Source organism: Struthio camelus, chromosome 2 (assembly GCF_040807025.1).
Source record: "Struthio camelus isolate bStrCam1 chromosome 2, bStrCam1.hap1, whole genome shotgun sequence".
In the NCBI taxonomy this organism is placed as follows: Eukaryota; Metazoa; Chordata; class Aves; order Struthioniformes; family Struthionidae; genus Struthio; species Struthio camelus.
This window is the reverse complement of record NC_090943.1, coordinates 10,852,440-10,878,647: the sequence shown is the minus strand read 5'-3', so window position 1 is coordinate 10,878,647 and position 26,208 is coordinate 10,852,440. Positions and strand designations below refer to the sequence as shown.

The 26,208-nt window shown below is 37.3% G+C and overlaps 1 protein-coding gene across 1 annotated transcript in view; it reads right to left on the bottom strand.

Moving 5' to 3' along the window:
• Positions 1-1,443: 1,443 nt before the first annotated feature.
• Positions 1,444-26,208, bottom strand: part of UBE3C (ubiquitin protein ligase E3C) — an 83,789-nt gene continuing 59,024 nt past the window's right edge. Inside the window, exons 19-23 of the mRNA XM_009683930.2 lie at positions 20,101-20,313; positions 12,118-12,306; positions 11,953-12,019; positions 10,927-11,057; positions 1,444-5,345 (exon numbers count right to left, since the gene is read on the bottom strand). Coding sequence (XP_009682225.1) covers positions 5,175-5,345; positions 10,927-11,057; positions 11,953-12,019; positions 12,118-12,306; positions 20,101-20,313 — 771 coding nt within the window. The 3' untranslated portion in view covers positions 1,444-5,174. The remainder of the gene's footprint in view (positions 5,346-10,926; positions 11,058-11,952; positions 12,020-12,117; positions 12,307-20,100; positions 20,314-26,208) is intronic.

The following is a 26,208-nucleotide window of genomic DNA, read 5'->3' as shown; positions in this document are numbered from 1 at the left end:
CCAATGGTCTCCTGGGGTGCATTAGGAAGAGTGTTGCCAGCAGGTGGAGGGAGGTGATCCTGCCCCTCTACTCAGCCCTGGGGAGGCCTCAGCTGGAGTCCTGTGTCCAGTTCTGGGCTCCCCAGTACAAGAGAGACATGGCACTCCTGGAGAGAGTCCAGCGGAGGGCTACCAAGATGATGAGGGGACTGGAGCACCTCTCCTATGAAGAAAGGCTGCAAGAGCTGGGCCTGTTCAGTCTGGAGGAGACTGAGAGGCGATCTCATCAACGCGTACAAGTATCTGAAGGGGGAGTGCCGAGAGGACGAGGCCAGCCTCTTCTCCGTGGTGCCCAGCAACAGGACAAGAGGCAACGGGCAGAAACTGAACCACAGGAAGTTCCATCTGAACCTGAGGAAAAACTTCTTTCGTGTGAGGGTGACAGAGCATTGGAAGAGGTTGCCCAGAGAGGTAGTGGCGTCTCCTTCGCTGGAGATATTCAAAACCCGTCTGGATGCGATCCTGGGCAATATGCTCTAGGTGACCCTGCTCGAGCAGGGAGGTTGGACTAGATGATCTCCAGAGGTCCCTTCCAACCTAAACCGTTCTGTGATTCTGTGATCCCTTCCAACCTCAACCGTTCTTTGATTCTCTGAAATGTATTCAACTGGTGTTACCACTTTTTGCCTTGTCTCTCTATGCACATCAGACATTTTACTGGCTTTACAAGACTAAAAGGTACATACAGAAAAATCTGCAAAATCTGGGCACGTGTGTTCTATTCATGGTATCTTTTATCTAAATTATGAAATGCCTTACAAGATCAGTTTTTGATAGTTTTCTGACAGCCACATTTTTAGGGGCATAATAATTGAAGCAAATACAGGGCCATTTGAAAGTATTCCAAAATAAGCATGCACAATGCTAACTTTATAAATGTCACTGAGGAATTAGAAGTTTGCTTAGCAACAGGAAAAACAGGAAAAGCGAAGAGAAGCAGATAACTGTGTCAAAGGAGAGAGAAATTGAATTACACCTTGAGAGGGATCCACATATATACTGAAAGGGAAAATCTAGAAGCTGAAGGAGATGTTTTTGTGTTTGTTTGCTGACAAAGTAACATTCTTCACCGTGAATTATAGTTTCTCGTATTTTCATCCATGGAGGAAAGAAGTTTTGTTCTTTCCAAAGATTCTGAAGATATTTTTTAAAGAGGAGGTGAGGTTACTGATCTTAAGTAAGACACATTGAAACAAAATTATACCTTATAGATGCAGTCTGACTGACAGGGTGGGAACTTAGAGCTTGAAAAATGAAGTTAAAAATGATCATGAAGCAGTGGTAACTTCAAGACCAAGGGTTTATATTAGCTTCCCTTTTAAAACCCGTTTCAGTACTGTCAAACTTTAGCCAGAAAATGTCAAATTTACTGCAAAAATAAAAGAAAAAAGTGTTTCTGCAAAGTTTCAAGAAAACTCAAATTGTTTTATTCACAAAAGCAGAAGTCAATAAAAATATAGGTATCCTGATCAGTTTTACAGACCATGTTCATGTCTTCTCTCTTTCACTGACAGGCAAAGCATCATGAAAAAAAAATAGTAATAAGCATTTACATCACCAGTCCTTATTAACACAGATTCATGTATATGAGCAAATACGTTTCAAAGCTTTTGCATATAATTATAAATACAAAACAAAAAAAAATACAGCTCCAACAAAACATTCCAAGAAAAACAGCTCTTTTTTTGTTTCTGTGCTGTATTATTTTTAAGTGGCAGAAAGAGTAAGTGCTGACTCATTGGCATTTTACAAAGATTTTTTGGTTTAAATAAATTGAAATTTAGCATTAGTTCACTGGCCTTGTTAAAATATTTTGAGTTTCAAACCTTTCAAACCCCTTTGTAGATCAAATTAGGATGTTTCTGCTAGATTTACTTAAGTGATGCCAAAACAAACAGTCCAGACTGCTGCTAATTGCATAAGCAAACTCATTTTATTTGAATTACGGAGCACCCCATGCAAAAATAACCAAAGATATCCTTGTTGCTCAAATCAAACTTCTTCCAGCTCTGTGTTAACTTATGAAGCTGGGGCCAAATCCTTCCTGCGTTGTTGACATAAATCCTCCCTGGAAATCAAGAATCAGTTGTGCAAGATTCATACAACTTTGGAACCAGGGACCATGATGGAAAGCAAGAGAAGTTAACTAACAAGGAAGATCATTTCAGTTCTTTTTTAAAATCCATTTAGTAAGATTAAACTTACATTCAGAGAAATTCTCACCAAGCTAAACACACCAAGTGCTAATTTTATTCCTCTTTTATGCCTTTTATCTGTGGAGACTTGAAGAATTCATATTCTCCATTATAAAGATATATCTTGACAAAAATGTTTTTACGGTTTGCACATGTAAAGTGTTCTCTTACTTTGCATGAGAATCAGAAAATGCTATCATTTTTCAAAAGACAAGTACTGAAATAGGAGGACAAAACACTGAAGTACAGAAATTAAGGAAGGGTTGTCCTGCACAGAAAATAACTGTAAAACCGTAATTAGTACTGCCATAATTCTGACCATCAGAAACTACACTATTTCAGGTTACGTACATGCAGAATGCTTCCTGTCTATCTAAACTCTGAGAGCATCCTAACTGGGAGTTTGCTTGTTACCAAAAAAAAAAAAAAAAAAAAATCTGTTTTCATATATAAACAATGCTTGCTATGCAAGAGCTACACCACTTAGCTCTTCAGGATACGATTAGTTATACCTATATTATTTTTCATTCTTTCATCTCTGGTACTTTAAAATATCCAGCAATAGATTTTTGAAAAGTAGGGACTCATGCTTCATCCTGGCTATACAAAAATAGTTGACCGTCAGAAGTAAAAATATCTGTTGCCAAAGGAAACGCCTATTCTCCTCTTACTGCAGTCTGGATACTAAAAGTGGTGTAAACTGTTGCAGCACAGATTTCCAACTGACTTGAAGTGTAGAACGAAATTCAGGCTACAATCCCACTGAATTCAATGTATCAGAATTTCATACTTAATGTACAGAATATATGAAACGAGATCAGTAAGTCCTAGATACTGAAAAAATTGAAGAGTATTTTCAGTGAGCTCAAAGCCTCTACTGAAGTTTTCTACAACTGCGTGATTCTTCCATTTACATCACTACACCGATCTTAAAATCTTACTTCCCTTCAGCCCATCCTCTCTGTTGAACTTGTAGTCATGCTAACAGATAAGAATAGTGTGCACTGTCTCCTTTTACAAAAGCATAAATTATACATTACCAGCCATGATGATGTGGCATGACTCCAACACAATCTTCAAAATACAGATATTTAATACAAAATTTTAATTTGCATTTTACAACATACAAATATGACGCTATCAATGTAGCAAAAGAAGGGAATTGAAAAATAATTTCAAAATATTTAAAGCATTAGCTTATAAAATAAATAATGCTATCTGAAAGAAGTGTTCAGGTTTTGCTATTAGGAGGAGGCAGTTGCACTATTACTGATTTCTTTTCATCTTATTTATAAGTTTTATAATTTATGTAGAAAAATATACAAGAAATCAATTTTGGGTAAAGAATAAGTTGGGTATGTAATATTTAACATAAATAAAAAGCCTAATGCAAAACCAAAAAGAAAACCAGTCATTTTATTTCTGTACATCAAGACTACAAATAGTATTTTAACACTTCATTTATTACCCGAATTAAGAAATTATACATTTTTATATGGATACTAGTAAACACCTTAAAATCACTCAGTTGCCCCACATTTAAAAGGATATTGCTGGTTACTGCTTATTAAATATGAAATCCAACCGTTTCCAGTAACAGCAAAATAGTTTTTTGCATAAGAGATGAATACAAATCTGATTATAAATTCTGATGATTTAAAATATAAAACTAAAATTCAGAGGGATGCACTTGTTTTTGACTCTAACAGTTTGAACTACAATTCCTTTTTTAAATTGACTGCAGTTACATGTGAATACCCAATTATGCACCTGTTGCTAGAGAATCGGTTCCCTCCATATGAAACCAAGTATTTCCCAGCAATCAAATTATATTAAGCAGCATATCCCCACCTACTTTTCTTAGCAGAAATACTGCAGGCAGAGGGATACAAAAGCTGTTCAATCACAAAAAATAATGAATTTGACTAGTGTCTACAGCAGAGATATGGTATTTAAGATGGAAAAAAATGGTAGGGAAAAGGAATGTGAACACCACAGGCTTCAAATATAAAAGATAAAGCCTGATAACTTTGGTTCAAATAATTTTAATAGTTGTTACATGTATATTTTTCCAAAGTCATGACTTCTGTATGTACTGGGTATGCAATAGGAGTCTGATACATTAAAAAAAAAAAAAAAACAACCTGTACAGGCACAGAAGACAGAAACAGAACAGAGAAAACATGGATAGTCACGTCCATTTACGACAGTGTTCAAGTGATAATGATGCAGCCAAAAGTTGAACTCAAAATAAGCACGCGAATCCGATTTCTCAAAGGTATTTCAGAAAGCACAAATAAAATATTGTTTATAAATGCTTTTATCTCAGTGCCTACCATCTTGAGGGAAGGTAGTATAAAACAAAATCAGTTCCGTCTTAATTGCAACAACTACGGTTTGTAAACAATTCTACCACATAAGTAAAGACGTTGGGTTATCGGTAACGATCATTTTCAACCTCTCAGTTCTGGGACATCTGCAAACATCTGCTTCACTTCCATCTAAAAGATTAATTACAGGATGTTAGCCCTGTCTCATCCCAGTGTGCTGCATGGTACACAACTCTATTGCCAGTTTGTGAAGTTATTTATATTTGAACAGCACAAAGCCAAAGCTTTGTCTTTGGTTAATTTTACTGAGATGTGTCACTGTTCTTTAAATGTGCTCTTTCTTCGCATAAACACAGAAAACAGCCACACTGCACACAGCATTCATTAGTTTGAATCATAAAGCAGTGTCAATGTAATATTAATTAATGAAAGCTAACTAACAAATTGTGTTTAAAAATGAAACCTATTTGAGGGCATTTGATAAGACACAAGAGCTGCAGAAATCTAGACAGAATTCCCTTAAAACTGCTTGGGTATGTATGGGTGCTGCTTATGGAGTAGGCACTGGTTAGTTCCTTTGCAGGTCATCTGCATTAAGCATCAGTTCAACTCAGCTTAGTTCAAATCCAGCAGCACATTCAATGGCATAAAGAAGCTTGCTTCGCATAAGATTTTCATCATAAAACTCAGGAAGCTTCAGCAAGTTCATGCAGGTACTGGCAGTGGGTAGCCTGTCTAAATCAGATCCTCCATTGTGAATGCAAAATGCAGGATACAACTCCTAAAAAAAAAAAAAAAAAAAAAAGGCAACAGAAAAAATATCAAAAGTATATACAGGCCAAAAATCTAACCCGTAACAGCTATTTATTTCTAGGAAATAAATAATTAGATTAAAATCAGTCACAATGACATATTCAAAAGGCATTTTCATTCCTAGTTTCCCCAAAGAGCACTTAAACTGTGTAGCACCTCCCCCGCCCATCAAAATCCATTATATTGCAAAACACAAAGCTGTCGTATCTGGTTCTGAGGGAGAAAATGTTATTGTTCTTACACTCTATTCTACAAACACATGGTGCTAAAAAAGCAGTGAAGCGTGATATGGAGAAAAGTAGTACAACAGCATGCAAAAAGATCTGTGTTGTATTTGGGAGAAACAAACGATTCATGACCACTTCAGACTTTTCTTACAAAGCCTCCCAAATGCACACGGACGCTGCTTATTTTGTAGGAACGAGAACATGACAGATTCCTGTTACACTGAAGTTTTCTGACAGTGAAAAATGCATGCTTAACAGGGGAACTACCGACCACTGAAGTAATGGAGATAAATGGGAAAGGATGCTCTGCCATGTTTGAAGTTCACTTTGTATGGTATAATGACATGGTTTCATCCGAGAATTACACTTCCTGTTTTTTCTTCCCATTTTGGCATTGTTTTGGTGGACATAAAAATACCAACAAAAAAAAATTTTGCTCTTGCTAATAAAGCAACATGCTGTGCCAGTTTGAACATTTTTGTGTTAGGCTGTAAAAGGATCCTGCTCCTGCACACAAATTCTATATGAGCATTCACTTGTCCTGTTAAACTGATGCTCTGAAGAGGGGGAGAGGGTTAATGAGCAGGCAGGCCGTAAGTAGAAATTTGATAAATGCACATTACCAGGTCGCTTTCTCTGACATCCAAAAAAAATCCCAAACAAACCATGATGAAACATATCCTGTCAGTGTTTTCCTTCTTGAGCTTAAGTTTGTTAGCATACTGTAGATATATAAATTACATTCTTCAAGTTTGGGTGAGTATTTATCAAACCTCCATTTTCCTTCTACACACCACATTATATAATCATCATAATTTTTGTTGTTAAATTCAATGCGTTTGATATTATCCAAGGCTCAGGCTAAAGGCATTTCTTTCCCTAAAGAGATTTCAGTATAAACTAATCTTTCAGCATGCATAAAATTTATGAATTTGAAGACAAACAGTACTAATGAATTCAGTGGATCTGTTCATGCGTAAGACTAAGCAAGTATACACACGCTACTGTGGTTAAAGAACTCTGAATCAAGAGATACTTCATATCCTCTAAATAAAGAGCTAACTTTTTTAAAAGCAATTACAGTGTGCATTTCTTCAGGTGCTAAAAGATCATAAAATCATTTAACAGTTACTGGGAGGATACAGATGTGCATAATGAGGCTGTAATGATATAAATTTGTCAAACCCTGCTTATTCTTCTGATGTGATAAGCATGGATCAGATGAACAGACATTTGATATGGAGTATTTTAATTGTTTTAGTAAATCTAATTTCTTCTTCTGAGAAAGATGATTGTGCAAAAAGCATTTTTTTTAAACCTCTGAGGCACTGCTTTTGCTGGCAAGAAAGCATTCATTTCATCAAATGCTTGCTGAGCTAAAACAGTTCTGATTTTAGAAACTGAAAAAAAAATCTTAGCTCGAAAGGCAGAAGGTCAATGAGATTTTAAGCTAAATTATTGTTCAAATGGAGGCCTTAAAATGTATTTCATGGCTAAAATGCTGCATTTTTAGTGTTCCTTTCAAAATGCTAATTGAATTCCCCTACTTTAGCTTTAAAAATGGAAAAATGAAGTTCTAAATTGAAATGTCATGCCAAGGGCACCATTTGTTGCATAATTAAATACTGTACAGTGGGAAACTGCAATAGTTTGGAATTGAAAAGTATCATCAATTTACTATGTGACCTGATTGGAACTTAACAATTTTCAACCACACTTTAATGATTTTTTTTGTCCGTAACAATCACATTTATTAAATATATTAAACTTTAATTAGCTTTAGCAAATGTTATTCTGAGTCTGAATCTGGCAGTGAGAGTTCTGAATTTTTAAATGAGGCAAAGCTAGACTGTGCTATCTGTAAGCCATGAATGTCAAGACATTTTCTTATCTCAAATTAACATGCACTAACTTTAACAAAATGTGACCGTTCCACAGTTGAGTATGCAGAAGATTTTAGTATAAGAACCAGAAATTTTGTTTCTCGCATAAAAGTGTAGCAGCCAAAGTGAAACTGCACACAATTTTAAAAGGTATTTTGTGTTAAAGTCTACCCTCAACATAAATTCAGACAGTTATCTGGCTGGTAATAGCCAGATACCATAATAGCCGTGACTTCACCTTCAAAACTCTAAACAACACATTGCCACAGGCTACCGATACATTATTGCTGAGGACAATACCAATTACCCATTTCCTTTTCTGGCAAACATTTGCAGCTTACTGCTTCTATGGAGCCCCTGAAACTGTCAGTCTGATGAACAGTCCTCAGTCCCTTGGTCTGTCAATAAATCCACATTAACAGGCTGCGTGACTGCCTGTACCGTGCACCCAACTTCTGCTCAGTGCTGTCCAGTAAAACAGCGGTAACGTCTTTCCACTCTGCTTTCTGTTGCCAAGACTGCTGCGTGTGGTTTAACTTAAGTCCGTTCTACAGTGAATTGTTCTTTTAACTTTTCGCTACCATGCTGAAAATGCTAAGACTATTTTACTTCCATTTTGCCTAATCCAAGTATGCTAAAGCCAGGCTGTGGCCCACTTCCTAACTACACACACTCCTCTGCTTTACACGTTTAGCCTCACTACACCCTGTTTCTAATGTCTCACTGTTGGCCTTAATGTTTTTAGGCTTTGGTGTCATTTCTGACATCTCTTCCATCATCACGTGGCTGCCTCAGAACTAGGTAGTATACATCTGCATCTCCTGGTCTTGCCTTGTAATTAAAAAGGCAGTTAACAAATTTAGACTCTTCTTTACTTTGTTTCCACACAATCGTTTCCCAGTTCTCCATAACATGACTGATTTTAACTACGCCCTGTTCTATCCATCTTGACCTCATCCCACAGTTTTCTAATCATTCTTCCCCCTGGGCTGTCCAGTCCTGTTTGCTGCTACAGTAAGGAGACCGTACAGTGATATTCACATAGGACTGCAGAGTTTAACAGTAATACTTGCAGGCTTTTAAACGCGCAATCAATGAATACCTTAGACAGGATTCATATCATGAAATAGCCATTTCCATTGTCTCCATGTCCAAACTTAGTCACCCCAAGCTCACCTTATTGTTAAAGGGATTCATTTCACCCTGAGGCAGACATGCAGAACAGTTAGACAAATTAAATTACTGACTGGAGGTGGCCATTCCTCCTCTAGGTGCCTGCAGGAGTCCAGCTCAGCTACACATTATAGACATTCAAGTTGGAGGGTATGTTGCCAATCCATACTTTTAACATCATGGCACAGAACTGGCGACTACAGCTGAAGGGATTGTAAGGAGGGTAAGACTGCATGAGGGGTTACAGAATGCTTATGCCCCAAATCAAGTTGAAACGTTCACGCACTACAGTGACAGCGCTGCATACCCCTATCAGCTTATAAACAAACAGGAAAATAAAAAGACTGAGGAAGAAGGACAATGTTGGGTTGCAGCACAAGGGCACAGATGGAGGTTAGGGGCAAAGGGGCATACAGCAAGATTTAAAGCTGTAAGGACCATTCTTCACTGCAGAACATGGCACGGAAAACAACTCCTCCACTTGGAAATTGCTGTACAGCCTTAAAAAAAAATCCACATCCTCTATGACAACTTACCAATGCTTTTTTATATATCATAAATGATTCAAGTGCCTGAAGTCTGTAATGGATAACTCTGATTTCAATACTGGAATGTTTTCTTTTCTGTTTTCTAGCAGAAATTTGTATTTAAGAAAAAAGTAAATCATTACAAGTTTGGAAATTCTAGTGTTAAGTTTGTTTAATTCAGCAAGAGAAAAACAGATAAATACTACAACTGTCTAGAGCTGGGGGGAATTCAGTAGGAGTAAAACAGGTAAATGCTACAACTATCTAGAGGTGGGGGGAGAGGAAGGTGCATTTTTCGGCTTTGTTCTTCACATTTGACATCTTTATCATGCTACCCCGGCACAGGAAAAGTGCCCAATTCCTAGAGCTGAGAGACAGAAATTCTTCTAGTATTTGCCTGTCAAGTGCAAACTTGTACCTTTAAATGCTAACTATTCCAGAATGAACTTTCAGTCTATCATGCAAGAAAAAAATTGCGTAAAATTCCAGATATATTGTCTCCACCTCCAGGCTGTTACACACATCTGAAATTCCTGTTCCTATATAAAATCTTAGTATTTGTCCCTGAAATATTTATATGATAAGAAAATGCTCATTCACACCACTATATAATACAGTAAGTATAGCTGTTTTGTAAAATAATACTAATACTAATAAAATCAGCACTCGCACAAAATTTGCATTCATTTGTTATGGGTTCCTCCACCTGTCTTGCCTAATAAATGTAGAAAGTTAGTTACCATCCACTGCTAATTAAATATGATATCATACTATCCTGCAACGTGAAAAGTCCTTTAGCTTTGTTGAGCAACACAGCTAAGGAAGCTAAACAAAGCAACTCACCATATTCTTACTTGTAAGCAACTGGCGTGAAACAATGTCTGTATTCATCATCCAGATAAGCTCACCTTTGTATTAATTTATTAAATACTACAACAGTAAATATGCTGTTGAGCACCACACTAAAACTGATGGTGTTGCTATTCAGTGATTTATACTTTCCAGCGAATTACAGAAAAGCATTGAACATTCCCACATTTCTTGAGGAAATGATGTCCAAGGCCAGATCTTAGCCAGAATTTTGCAGCCCAACTCAAACTTCCGGTTAAAGTATTCTCAGAATTTAATTTCAAAATGTCTTCAACTTGCCTTGGCCTCTTTTTGGTTTTATAAACAGTAGACCAAAATTTTCTTCACGCTTAGGGTTCACTGTAAACATCAATCTAAAGATAGTAACAAAAAACTTAGATATCAAGAATAATAAACCATAACCTTACAAACAGACAAATGCTAACCCAAAGGAAATATAAGAAATACATCTCCAGCTTCAAATGCTTATACTTAATAGCTGCTGATATCCTAAATCCTCCTTTGCCCAATTCTGAAGACATTACTCTTAACTCAATCTGTTCCTTGAAGGTGCTAGCAATAGTGCTTCTGTTCATTAATATGAAACACAGTCAAAGCATGGCGGCGAGGATCCTTCATGACAAAGCGCAAGCATTTTAACCAATGCTCTAATGAATGCTTTTTTAGGACTATTTCATATTTCATGAAACATTTTAACACTTTAAACTATACTCATTATAGCCAAGTGCAAACATTGAAGCTGTTATTTGTAGTCATGAAGGGATATTCTTCTCATATTTTAAATTTCTACAGACAAATAAAGCTCATATCACATTCGTCATAGTAATATTTAGAGAAATCAACGAAACACAATTCAGGAAGACATATACCTTAAACCCCAGAAGAGGTGGTCGAGAGCAGCTCGTTACAAACTTGAGCAGTTTGCGTTTCTCTTCATCAGTGAAGCTTTCCACAACCCTCCAAAATATTTTTATTACAGGATGGTCTGCTGCATAGCCACCTACGATGAGATTTAAATGATTTAAAGACAGAACAGTTTTATGTAAGAAAGAAACTCCTTGGAAAACCTAGCATCAATTTTTAAAAGTGTGAGGAAAATAGTAAAAGCAGCAGGCTTACATTGCTGACTTCCATTATCTACAGATCTCTTTGAGCGTGACATTTTCAAAGTTTCTCATTCATTCCTTATCGTAGGCATACCATCTCCCTCAACTTCTTAACTGCAGTTTTCTCCACTGAACCCTAATCGTTTATTTTAAATTAGTTTTATTTAGTTTAGTTTTTATCTAGAAACTTTGGATTATTGTTGTTCACTGCAAGAATTCGCAAGACTCAGGAGGTTATTTCATAAGCCAACTTACTTTGAGGTAAGCTAGGATGCGAACTTACAATACTCTTTAGTTACGTTCATGATGAACGCAAGGAAAAAGGAATTAAGATGCCCAGCATTTCTAACAGGGAAAAAATATGAACAGTCCCCTCAGGCTTTCTGAGAAACGGTAAGTATCTGATCGTGTTGGTAGGAACAACCATCCCCAAATCATCTGCAAACTTAATTTCAGGGCAGCTAGACACAACCACTGACTAACTTCCAGTCAGGAAAGGAATTACGTGTTCTCTAATTATCTGTCTACAAACTTGTATTTCAGTGCCTGAACACAATACACTGCATACCTATATGTCTGCACATTTATAAAACCTGGTTTTAATTTTTCCCAGCCTTCTGAAGTTTAGGTATCTATCTAGAGTTTAGCCAGCAAGGCTAGCAACAAGAAGAATGATCCTACAACTTATTTTAAAAAGTAAGCTAAGTTGAAAAGCAACTATTTATTTATTTATTTATTTATTCCTGAATCAGTCATAATAGATTTTTTATTTAAGGTAAATATACTCACCTGAATAGTTTGTGAAAGATTTAAGGTCATCCAAACTAATAGGAACCTGGGCACCAGATATCAAAACCTAAGAGTAAAGGAAATAGGACATTTACATTAAAGGCAGAAATTAAACACTTATTTGCAGTTTGAAGTAAACGGTTTAGGAGTTTTAAGCAAAAATACCTGTATTTCCTGTTGATCAAACATTCGGAGCCATTCAAGATTCACAACATTGGCCAGCCCCTGACGGAAAGCAAGGCAATGCTGTCGAATTTGTTTGTTTAATCTGTAGTCTGCCACCAGATGGATGTATGCTATTCGGTTAGCACTGGTGACAGGAATATCTTTTCCACCTGGCTTCAGTTCAACCACCTATAAACATAATTTTCATAATCTGGGTAAACTTTAATTCAGTGTGCTGCAAATGGAAAACTGAACTGCAAAGCTTTCTATACTTGATTTATATACTTAAGAGTAACTAGAATATACTCGAGAATATTCACCTCAAAACACGGTAAAAGATCATTACAAATGATAAGTGCAGTTATTTTCTGTTTACTCATAAACGCTAGAGAACAGTGTATGGTATCCAGTTTTCAGAGCAAGACCTTCAGCTGCAAGTACACAGAACTGACCACATGGCCCTGTGGTCTATTACCAGAAAGTAAGTGGATTCAGCACTATCAGAGCTCTCTTGTAAGAGAAGATGTGTAACGCCCAATTCACCATTGCAAATCAAAACAGAAGCCGGGGTGACATCTTCCCCTTGGTAAATCCAATGTGAGCTTTTCCCTAGCTTCACTGGCGCTATTAAGCACCCTGGGATATAGAGTAGCCTGTATAAGCACAGGGCTCACACATCACTGTTTCCTTCCAGTTGAATTAGGAAAGCTCAGCTTGACTGGCTATATTCTTCCGTTTAACTGTTTGGTGCTAGTGAATTCTGCAGAATCACATTATTAAGAACAATGCCCACTGAGCCAAAATTAAGATTCTGATACAGGCTTGATTTGCAGAACGATAAGCTGATGAGCATTCAAAATTCCTGCTGCTGTAAAGCTAGGTTATACATGTTCAACAGTACTTTCAAAAAAAAGAGGGGGGGGGGGGGAGACAAACACACACACACATACAAAAAAGAAAAAAAAAGAAACAGACCTAATTCTTATCTTTCTACTGAGAAGCTTAGTTTTTGTCCTTCAAGTACATCAAGATAAATCAGCATGGAAGAATTTATAATGACAAAAAAACAAAGCAAAGATATTGTCACTGCAGTAAGATGTAAAACAATTTACAATAGGATCATGAGCAGTAGCTGTTAAAACATTAATGATCTTTACATATTCTACTGGTTTTCATTACAGGAGTCTAATTTGGCTGTGTAGCCCAATAGGAAGGGAGTACCAAAAAGAGGATTTAAAAGCCTGAAAAACAGAGATGTGATCACCTTCTCAAACCTTCAAAAAAAAGTTTATTTTTCTACACTCTGTAAGTCAGGGCTTTTTTCTTCTTCTTCTTCCTCCTTCAACTGCTAGCATACTGCATGCGTTTTGATCTATAGTAATGATCACATCTTTATAACACAGAAAATTAAACATAAATTGTGAATAGCTTCTTTTGCAACATGCGACCTAAAAATGTGAGCTGTTCCAGTACCAAGCAAAATGCAAAGTGTTAAGATGAAAAATCTGTAGCACTTCTGAGCATTCATATTTTTACTGATTCATAGATTTTTAAGGCCAAAAGAGAACATTAAGATCGGTTATGTGACCTCCCCGATAACACAGGCCAGAGAATTCTATCTAGAGATTCCTGTATTTAACTCAATAAATCCACAGATGAGTTAGAACACATTTTTTAAGAGAGACAGGCAATCCCGGTATAAAGACTCCATATGATGGAGTATTTGCCACTTCCCCTGATAAACTAGGCCAATCCTGAATTACCATGAGTGTTAAAAATATGTCACACTTCCCACTTCAATCCTTCAGCTGCAAGCTTCTCCATTTTTTTAAGCCTACAGTAAAGAACTCACCGATACCACACATCACCTCTGTGCAGGAATTACTATGTTCAAGTCCTCCTCCCTGAAGAATTAAGCAAAAGGAAGGTGTCAGCCTAGCTTGCTCGGTGTCATGCCTGGATTGCCTGGCAATCCTGTGATCTCACTACCCGTTTTCAGAGTTTGTAAATGTGAAATTAATTCTACCAGCACTGTGTCAGAGGACCACCACAGTCTGAGAGAAGCAGGACCAATGTAGCAGGAATATTAATACATTATGCCACAAAGAGTAAGAAGCACGTTAAGGAGAAGACAGAAAATGTTGAAGTTTGGGCTGGCAATAAAACTACAGTAAATCTCGGTGCAGTTCACTTTCCAGTCATTCTTCATTTTCATAGTCTTTTAATGGGACTACTGTAGAATTCCCACTCAATTCTAAATGTCAGGAATGTTTGTTAAATAGTTCCTGTTCAAAAAGGTCACAACACAATCTATTGTGTCTTAAAAGATTTACCAGCTTGAATTTTATTTTTATCTGTTCATTTTTACCACTAGATGGTGCAACACAGTAACACAGGTTATGCAGAAGGTGAGAGAATAGAAAAGTTCCTGAAAAATGTACATATTTACGTCATCATCTGTTTTCTATTTTGTAGCTCTACATTAAAAAAAAAAAAACCAAAGCAATTTCTTTTTAATTTGGTTAGTTATCAAAATAATATATTTCAAAAGCAATGAAGAAAGTATACGTCTTATTTAGATAACAGGTATTCAGAACATTCAGATAATACCACAGATAATTGAATTCTATTCCATACTGACACAGTGCATCTTTAAAATGAAGGGAAAATATCAGTGCAGGATAGAAAATTATCACGTTTAAAAAAACTGCAAGAAAAGCTACTTTCCTATTTGTAGAAATGTGCGCATAAATGTTGCATTAGGCCTCCAATTCACGGTTAGATACACCCCAAACTACTGCTGCATGCACTTCTTGAGCACTAATGTTTCTCTTGGCTATAAATTCAGTTACGCGTTTCATGAGAACCTACTTCCAGAAAATGTGCCCAACTTACACGTATATTCCTATTTAAACGTAGAACTACTGAGGTCTGTAAAAAACAAGTAAACCTCTGTATTTTCTGTATGTTGGCATTCAAATGAATAGTTCAGGTGAGCACTATGAGTTACACGATCCCACCTACTGCAAGTAAGTTTTCAAACATTAGAATAATAATGAAACAAGTAGTGGCAATAAAATCAAGAAAATTCAGTGAAAAAAAAAAAAAAAGGTCAAGCAGAAGGAATCTGGGAGATTCATCTTCTGGCTTATTAAGAATAATCTGTCACACAGAGCAGCTTTGTAATGTAATTACAGGCAGGCAATGGGAAGTCCCTACTGGCAGAGGAACTTAATGCTAGGTGCTCCTTGTACGAATTTGGCAGTGGCAGCGGCTTCCCAGGCTAATGGAGAAAAGGGGAATACTTGGAGAGTAAAGTGGGAAATATTTTAGAAGAGAATAAGGGACCTTTCACCTAGGTATTCTGAAGTATGAAGAGCTTTGTTGTGTTTGAAGACTGAAAACATACGTTTAGTGCAATTTCAAAAAGCACTCTGTGAGATAAGGTTAAGAACACTTACAATCCTGTTTATGGGACAAATGAGAATATTTTACCCCTTTCTCTTGGACTCTAGTCACTTTTGTCCAGATGATCCCTAAATTTTTTCACCATTCTGAAGTAAGTAAATAAAGGTTTTCTTTCTTTCCCTGGCATCTGCCTTCCAGATGTTCAGGCAGGAGTCCCTGGTAGGATTTTGCATTTGAATGCCTAAGAATGTATTTGCTGTAAGTGTTATAAATCTGCCGGAGAAGGATCAGTATCAACTTAAATATTTTGCTTCCGAAAAACCTCCAGAATCATTCATCCAAGCCACTGTATCTTAGTAAAGAACCTGCCAAGACAAAAAAATGTCATAACCATTTTTAAGGCCTCAAAATTTTCTCTTAAGAAATTTAAAGGCAAAGAACTCTCCTATTGTCAGCCAATATATTTTCAGTAACAGAACTGCCATTTGCATCTTGCATTTAAAAAAGCTAAAAAAGGGCATATTGAAATCAAGTGCTGTACCATTTGGATTTCACAGAAACCGCCGCCTTGTATATTAAAGTGCTTTTCTGGGGATTTGTTTACAAAGTCCTTCATTCGTGAGTCTTCTGATCATATTCAGACTGTTCTGATCCATGTGATCGCAAGAATCATTGTTTGAGAAGACTCCGAGTGCAGGATCTAATGTTTTTGAAGGAGCAGCAGTACATATTTGAATCCTTCTCAACCCCGGGACAGACACAAGATTTGCCTTCCTCACTGGAAAAGAAAAAAAGGGGAGAGGGAAGAGGGAAGAGGGGAGAGGGGACTATTTTCTTGAGCTTGCTAACCTGAGCTTATTGTAAGTATTTCATTAACCTTCTAACCTACAAGATAAACATTAAAATATATAATACAGTTACTTGAAGGGATCTGTAACTAAATATATAACGCTGATATTCTTTTGAGACTTTTTGCTGGCTATCATTTTCTGCAGCTAATCCACCAGCTGCTGCAACACCACTGCATTAGCCGATCCTTTATAAAAAGCTAAAGCTATTTGGGAAAAAAAGGTTGATTCGCATAGCTCCCCTAATTAGCAGGTCTAATGTGCAAATTATTAAGTACCTTTTTCAACTTCTGGTGAATGCACTTTGACAATAGTTTAATGGGATCTAAAAGCACATTACAGGATTGGAATCAATATACTGATAATAGAAATTCTACTTTCTACTACTGACAGGCAACAGTGCCCCTTCTGAATGCGTCTTTCATTGCGCCTAATGCTTTTGTGCCACAATTGCTGGATGGACACTGCCATGAGGATAGCTATTTACAATGGTAGATTTATGATGCATTTATTGGGCACTAATTTATTAGACACTAAAGTGGTTGTTTAGCTGAAAACTAGAGATAATGTACATTTGACATAAAGAGCGCAAAGCTCTTTTCCCAAAGTGAATTAGCTTTACCTTGACACAATTAATTACTATGCAGCGGTTACATGAGTCAAATACCAGACAAAAGGTATTTATTTATATGAGGTTTATTAAGATGTGGAAGTGAAACATAACAAGTAACTTGCTGCATTCAAATACAAAAGACGATTAAAGAATCAACTAGTTCTGCTGAACTACACCAAAATGAAGTCTCATTAAAAGGCGGTTTATGCTTCAAGGGTATAACGCTCCCTCTCCAAGGATAAGCACAGTAATATAGCATAAGAACATTCCATTTAACTTATATTTAATTTAGTTACTCAGAAGCTCAGTATTATAGTTAACCTTCCTTTTAAAGTTATGACAAATAATTAATAATCAAATATCTTGATACTAGTAGCCACAGCCCTCAGAATTTTAACAAACGAATTAGACTTCTTGGCAAGAACGCACTCGGTACAAGCTCTTCGTAGCAGTCGGTACAGCTGGCAACATCCCTGTCTTGGACCTCCTGGTGTGCCATTTCTGAATTATTTCTCTTTTCTATCTCTTTCTACCCTATTGTTGAGCTAGCTTCTAACTTCTTTGCATAACCCAATTTTTAAGGACACATATACTAGACATACGTAGTACGGAAACAACAGCCTCTCCAGAAGACAATACTAGTTTCATTTTCAACTAAACCGCATTTGCGTTGCCTATGCTCAATAACACCATTACTTGAAAAGCATTTCAGTGAAGGGGTCTGGAATACAAAGAGCGGATTTTTTTCCCCTCAAAACACCAGGTTATATTAGAAAATGCCAACCTCTGTGCTTGGCAGCCTAGTAACCCAATACACGTGCGCTACAGAACTCAACTTGGTGATCAAACAATTACTCTCCGAACGTGCCACAATAAAACACTTGCTCTATAACTAAGAAAATGCTTTCCTATGCATCCTTATTACATGCCTTTATCATCTTTTTTTTTTTTTTTTGGTATTTTTCTAAAAACAGTACCACTCAGAGGTTTTTATATAGTGAGTGGAACCCAGGAAAAAAATGGCATCTGGCTTATGTTTTACATGAACCATTATTTATGTTAGGTAATTGCTGACCTTCTCCCCCTTAAGTATGATTTATGAACCCAAAATTTGAGGTTACTATTTTAAATTGCAACAAAATCCAGATTTTAGGATCTTCCCAAATGACAGGAAATGGATGATGGAAGAGTAAAGATAAAGTTTGAGCTTGTTGCTGTTAAATAGAAGTCTTAGGCATCCAACTTGCCATGATTTAAGCAGCTGTAAAAGAGCTCGATGTAACAATTTCCAGGACCAGCTACTGCTTCTCAGCAGTGCTGCCTCCTCAGCTAGAGTGTGCATAGTCCCAGGCTTCCCTCCCCAGGAGGGACACTGGAGAGAACTGTTCACTCCCTTTCATAACCTGCACTCCTTCCGTAAGAAATCAGGACTGATTCACGATGCTGCTGCACATCACAACATTGTCAGGTCTATTTTTTTGACCGAAGTTGTGAGTAATGGAAAGGAAACGAGAGACAACTCCTGAACGATGCTTCGGGCCCCACGTTCTGCTGACAAGAACAATCCCCTGACACGCACTAGCTCTGGAGCAGCACTTTGAAAGAAAGATAGGTAAGGAATTAAATACCATCCTGCACAGCCTTCCTACAGCTGCAAACGGATTTCTGCTTCTGTTCTCACTTCTGCTATCCACAACAGGACAACAATGAACTGAAAGAGAAACAACTCCGTTGCCAACTCTCCCTTCTTAGAGAAGCCCAGAAACAGCACTCGCTGAAGTGAGCGGCTCAAAAAATGAGCCTAGGAGTGACTCGACTTTCACTAATATCTCAGGTAAACACACTTCATCGGATATCGACGCCCATCCTCACAGATGAGAAAGGGACAACAGAGGGAAAATAAATATGCTCTGATCCTTCCAGCAGCCTGGTGGTTTTGTGCGAGCTTCACGTTTGTCACGCACCTAACGTATTCAGCCTGCAACCCGACAAGCAAGGCGCAAGATCATCCCCTTGGTAAGAAGCCCTACAGCCTCTCTGCTCCCAAAGGCAGCGTCTCCACCACCTTCGCTACGTTGAACGTAAATCCAATCTCTTACTGGTCTGATGAATCCTAACATACATGCCGGTGGGTAAAAGAAGGATGTAGGAGAGAGACTGACAAGAGACATTTGAAAACAAAGCAGCTATTGAAGGAGAGTTGGGGTTTTTTTTTGCTTTTTTAAGAAAGCAGAGAAGAAAAGGTGCGAGTGAAACGGAAGAAAAGAAGAAGAAAATATAGGAAAAATGTCACAGGGAAAAAATATATAGAAACATACCTACAGGCACATACACACACGCACTTCTACATGTGCACGCATGCACACACAGGAAAAAAGGAGGCAACAGAGCAAAGGCTGGGAGGGAATTAAAAAATTAAGATTTTTTTCTTTTAAAATACTGACAGAATTAAGACTCTAAAAATGACTAATAAACATTAAAATCGAATGTAACAGGCAATAAGAACTACACGATTTTTATTCCTCAGAAATGAGAGGGAGTGCAACAACAAACTTTAGCTAAGAAGGTTAACTCTATGAGCACATACAGGCATACTTTTCAAGCCCTGGTGATTAATTCTCTATTACGAGCACAAGTGATCTTTACCATCCACAACAGAGCAGATAAAACCTATGAGCAAGTTCTGTAGCGTAAAGCTGCCATAAAAGCTCATACTGTAAGGACCTAAATAACTGCCTCAACTTTGAGAAGCACTGAACACCAGTTTCTCCCCTCTGACCCAAATGGCAGCTCAGCCCCTGCAAAAAATGCGCCCTTTTTTGGCTGTTGCTTTTTAAGGTCTAAGTTCAGGACCTCAAGCTTGAAAATTCAGAGTACAGTAACAGCTAAAGGAGACAGCGTACAGCTCGTGACAACTCGGATTCCAAAAAACAGCATACAACAGAAATTCTGTAGCTTACATATCAGCTAACTTCTGCAATTATTTGAAGTGCAATCAAAGAAACAATAACACTTGTGTCTTATCACTTTCACATTCAAAAATTAATTAATAAGGATACTAATGATTCGCCAGTCAAACGTACGAGAAAACAAACGCCAAAGCACCACTCTTACCTGTGCTTCCCCAAGGTCATTATTTACCACAGTGAAGTTCAGTCCAAGTTCTTCCACATCCCCTTCATAGCTCTTGAGAAAAAGCAAATTCTTGTACATTTCTGGATCTAATGAAGCTAAATGATGAATGTCAACATCAGCACTTGTCCCCAGTAACTTTGAGAGGAAAAAACTAGCAAACGGTAGCTCCACCAGCATATTTTCATACAGAGCCTAAAAACCAAAATGATTTACAAAAAATTAGATTTTTATTGTAGCATCACATACAAATTCTGAAAGCTGTTGTCCGTTTCTTAACTTTCGGGTAACTACTCTTTAACTTACTGCCTGAACAGGATCTTGTGGTATGACAATATCCCACATGCTGCATCAGTTTAAAAATGCTTAATTGAAGCTTGAAATTTGAATGTCCTTTTTAAATACTAAGCTTGAACATTTAAAAATTAATTATGTGGTGATTTAAAAGGTAAGGTCACAGCTTATCTGTCCTTAACCTTCTTGTCCAAACTGTTAGATCAAACAGAGAGGGTATCTACTGCATATATTATTTGTAAGAAAAAATTAAGTTTCTTAAAAGACAATGCAACTGTATCAAGAACGTCTTCCAAAAAGTTATCATCTCTTCCTCCATTCCCCAAACCATCTGGTTCTTCACAAGCAAGATTACTCCATTTATAAATTGCTGCATGTAAAACAAATACAGTTTGACCCTGAAAAATAACCACGTACAAACAGTATTCTTTAAAAAGCATTTTTAAAAACTGTGTAAAAAAGTATTTTTCTTCATGAATTGACAGGTACTATTTCACTTGCATGTTATACAGATACATCATTGCGTACTTTGGCAAACAATACACTACTTCTGTTTATTCCCTCTAAAATCAATCAATAGGGCAAAGAGAAAAGACAGCTGAATTCTCCTACTTATTGGTATCGTCAAAGAATATCCTAATTTTCCAAGTCCAGGGCCTCTCAGTAACATCTATAGCATACGTTCAATCCGCACGTGCCTGACACGGTTACCGTTGCCAAAAGACCAACGAATCAAAAATAAGCCTGGTCTAAATCGGCATAATGCAAAAGTGTATTTCTACCATAAACTAAAGATCTGCTCAGGAATTTTCAAAAACGCACAAAGCCCCAACAATACCATTTTCAGTTGGTCTAATTTACGGTTGCATTTCAATGTAATGCAAAGCAACTTTCCACATAATCATCAACAACTTCCGGACCAAAAGCAAGTACTTATCACTTGAAAGGAGAGATGGAAATTTTAGGGCTAGAAAGTGAAAGCCCAGCAACTTTTAAAGAAAGCCTATATGAATGAAGGAAAAACAACAGTAGATTTCTCCCTTTACAAAAACCCTGAAATATGTATTCTATTCATAGCCTTTCCCATTGTCCACTTGTTTGCCACACCAGCATCTCAAACACTGTCAACCCGATCTTTAACATATCATTAATATCATTGCCAGGCAGATCAGAAAAGGCATCATGAACATAAATTCATTATTTGCTCCCTTTTTGTTCTTAACGAGCTGTGTTTCAGCATTACTTAATTCCTCCACAGCCTCCGGCAAAGCTCAGAAAAGGAAGTACAATGAGCAAAAAAGGAAACAAAAAAAAAAGAGCCAACAAATTTAGCAGTAATCACTCAATGATATTCCAACAAAGATGTTAAGAAAAATATACACAGTTCCTTAAACTTCTGAAAGAACATTTCTATGAGGTGAGTTAGACCTTGCAGAAAGAATTGAGAATAATGAGTTCAAAGCCAAAGGGTGCATTATATTTAGAGCTATATGATTTATTCAAGGTGTAGAAGTCGAAATCCTCATTTGTATAGTTGACTTTAAAAGCAAACTAGAGGGATAAATCATTAATTTTCAATGTATAAGGTCAGTGTTTGCTGTTCCTGCATTAGTAACAATAAAACCATTGTAATTCCTTAAATATATCAAAGCTACCCGAATTTAAAATGGAATTCCATCCATGACTCATAAAATGTAAATGCAGAGGTGTAATTTTTTACACAAGGCAGGTTTAAGCCTTCAGAGCATTTAATATACAAGGACTAATAAATGATAGCACTAAAAACTATGATCACATCAGCTAAATGGATTATAAATTAAATTTCCATAATGTATGCAACTGAAATACAAATGTAGACATAAATCAAGGTATTTTCTAAACACAGGTTAATTACACAAATTCAAAACCTGTCTATTTTTTATGCAAAATAATCCACTTAGCATTTTTCATACCAGTCTTAAGTCTTAGCCACTTGTAACACTTGATCCTAGAAGCCTATCAATAATTTCATGTCAAGAAAAAACAGCAATAGGTATATTGAAGAAACTTGTATGTTATTTTTCAAGTGTCTGTCTTTTATGAGTGTTTATTGCTAGAAATTGTGCCAAAATGATTTGAAATAAGAAGGATTAATTATAGTAGAAGCTTTTTAATATAAGTGAGTGCAGCTGCAATGCAATTAATGCAAATTGTGACGCTATCAGGAAAATAAATGTGAACAACATCACTGGCTATTTCTGTTTCCTGCCAAGTAACTTCAGTAATTTACTACATTAAGAATCAATAAAAAAATAATGCTTTTCAAATGCATCACTATTAATCTTCAGGTAGTTCCAAAGTGAACATTTATAACTTCATCTAAAAACTATATAAAGCATTTTCAAATAAACTAAATTGTGCAACTTGAGAATAACTTTAAACACTACTTCTCCTAGCTAAGTGATTCCAACATTAAAGACAAAGTATTTTTGGAAACCACGACAAACAAAACGTCCTATTAGTACGGAAAGTCAAACTATCCTAATAAAGCTTAATTTAAAAAATGCACTAAAACTGTGGTAAATAAAGTCATGATAAATTCCAGTTTTTCCAAAAGGGTAAATTATACCATTACAGCTCCAGCACTGTGTAGAGATGCTGAGACATACACTGCGTGATGGAGTATGACAGAACTAGCTGAAACTTTATCTTTCAGTCCGACTTCCTGATCTCTCAGTCAGCATAAACCGATGAAACTGCCTGTTGCTGCCAAAAGTTGTGATTCCACCCGTTCCTGCCTGTGGGACGAACCAAGCCAGCTCGCTGACCTGGGGGAGTCAGGGGTGGGGTGCTGGTTGTTTTCCGTCAAGGCAGACAACTGATCCGACTCACAGCCGTGGGTGAAACCGGAGGGGAACAGCGAGTCCATTTGTTTCAAGGGCAGTGCAGCCTCACACCAACCCGTCAGCCAGGCGCCTCCACCCCGCCGCTGACGCTTCTTATTGCGGCTGAACCAACCTCACGGTTAGCTGCTGCCCAAAGGGGAGATCTGCCCCTTCCGTCTTACAGTTCCCCAAGGCAATTCGCCAGGGATAAGTTACCTGTTTTTTAAGCTTGGTTTTCTGCCTGTCCAACTCTTTGAACTGCCCCTCTGCAGCATCAGCATAAGGGAGAGACAGGAGCCGGCAGTCAGTGATGGGGGAAGCACCCTGCCACAGCCGGCGGACTGACTTAGCTACAGCACGAAGTTGCACCACGAGAATACGCTTACACATGCGCTTTAATGCCGCAGGCCACGCTACCCCGGGGCAGTCCTCTCTTCTCCTCCACCGAGGAACGATGCTGAGGGCAGGAAGTGCCTTGCTCTTTGAGGGAAGTGACCTTTTCCGTTTGATGGCAAGTCTGAAGCTCCTCTTCACACTACATGTGATCTGCTTGATCACACGTATTACAACATAGACATTAAAAATAAACTCCGATTTGATTCCAAGCGCTCTGGTCTTTGGCAAATGTCCTTCAACTTTTGTGGCCATCACCTATAGGACTAGTGTCATTCTGTGATGAATTTTGACAGCTCGTGTTCCCAACTTTCCTATCTGACCGACCCTTTAATTGACTTCATTTCCTCTATCCTGTAGCTTCATAAATGACAGCTCGCACAAAGGAAAAAACATCTAGATCGAAAGTCAGGAAAAGCAATGGAGTAGTCAAATATAAGATTAGATTTCTGGTTTCCAATGTTTAGACAGAAAAACCGTAATGCAGCCTCAATACCTTGGCCTCCTCCGCCGGCTGGGTAACAGCATCCCACCTTCACCCAGCCGCAGTCTGCAGACGCAGCTGTGAGATGGGTAAGGGGCTAGCTGGACGCAGACGGGGAGCCCACATCACGGCAACCAGCCAAGTAAAAAGCAGTGATCCCAGGTGCCCCATTTCCTGTAGTTAAAAGGCTATGGCAGCTTAAAGGGCCAAACTGGATTTCCTAGCGCTATTTCAAACCCAAGGTGTAGGTTAAAGGATGCTCTTAAGGCAAAGCTATAACATTTCTAGGCAACCATCAGAAAAACGTAGAATCATAAGCTTCCGAATACACTAAACAAACAAACAAAAACAGCCCTACCTGTTTTTACTAACAAATTAGTTTTTGTACTCTTCCTACTTCTTTCCCGTTGTCTCAAGATGCTATGCTAACAACTACTTTAAAATACAAACAGTTAAAGAAGAAGTTTATTTTGGTTAAAAGGCTTATGGAAGATGAGGTATACAATAAAAGGATCTTCATACACTTTCCTTCTGCCTTGTGTGTGAAGCACGTGGAGCATAACAGAAAATTAAAGAAAAAAGAAAACTAAAACAAAATGAAAAGCCTACTGTCATAAAGACATTTTGATTTCAAGCTCACAGCCTGCAGTCTCTCTTGTTTCTCTTTTAAATCACATTAGTTACTTGTAATTACAATAAGACATCTAAATATAGTCTACTTAACTACAGTTGATGGCATCACAGATTAGCTACCGAGTTCAACAACATGGGTCTCAGTTTGGTAATCTAAACCATAAAATAAATAATATGTCCAACTACTTATACTGAATGCATTCTTTAAACATGCATGACGTGGGGGGACAAGAAGTGGTCCTCTAAGGCAGACAGACAAAACTTTCAGAATGTGGGCATGCAATTAATAGCTTTAATAGGTTATGGAAAAACACATCGTTTGGAAGGACAGCTCTACTCAGTACGTAGTAAGACAGAAGAAAAATGAAACGAGCAGTTCTCAAGGCAAGGAGGTTGTTTTGCCCGTATTCAACACGATGAGAACACTATCTGACTGGAATGATATATGGTATCTATCATAATACTATTTAAGACTATGTGGTCACATGAGATACTGTTCAGGCATGACCCAAAGGTTTATGAAACAGCGCTTCAGAAAGAAAAGACTTTGCATCACGTTTTCAAACTGGACAGAGTTTAAATTAGCATAGTCATCTCGGAGAAACGTAAAGGATTTAGGGGCCACATAGAGTAGAGATTATATGAGTGTTATGACATGCCAAATAAAGTTCAAATTGTGTAAACAGACACAAAAATTAACCCTTCTGGGTTTAGGGCAGCTTTAATGCCTTTGCCTTTAGCTTCAGGTCTACAATTAGTTCTTTCATTTATTATTTCAACTAAATTCTCTCTTAAGAAATATAATCTCATATGTTCATCTCAATGTTCATATTGAGAACATCAATCCGTTAATCCTTTACAATGCAGAAATGTGTTTTAAAACCTAGCAAAACACTGAAGTCAACCCTCCGGAAAGATATGGGGCTTAGAGCTTGAAGCAGTAAATGACTGAACTTAAATTCAGTTATTTCCCTAATCAGCCCTCATGACCCAAGACCATAACCCTTTCTATCTCAGTCATTTCAAATAGTTACCATTAAATAATACTTAGCACTTACAGAGTGCAATAGATCTTCAAAGCTGTACAGAACCATTAATAAAAATGATAGAAAAATAGCAAAACCATTAGCACTTCCTCCTACCTTATTATTTATATTCTAGATATATCTCATAACACTCAAGTCTCTCTTGAGACCAGCAAAGCCTTTTCGGCCCTAATGAAAGAAAACTAAATATATAAGTTACATTAAAATTAACAACTACCCATGCTTTTGAGCCATTTTTAAAGCTATTGTTTAGTAATCATAGGATAAAACAATTTCTTATTGATAATAATATGCTTTAAGGTGAGCAAAATAAGATGACACTGTTTCTAATACCAATGTGGTAAAATACAATTAATTATATCAGGTTGTGTGTCAC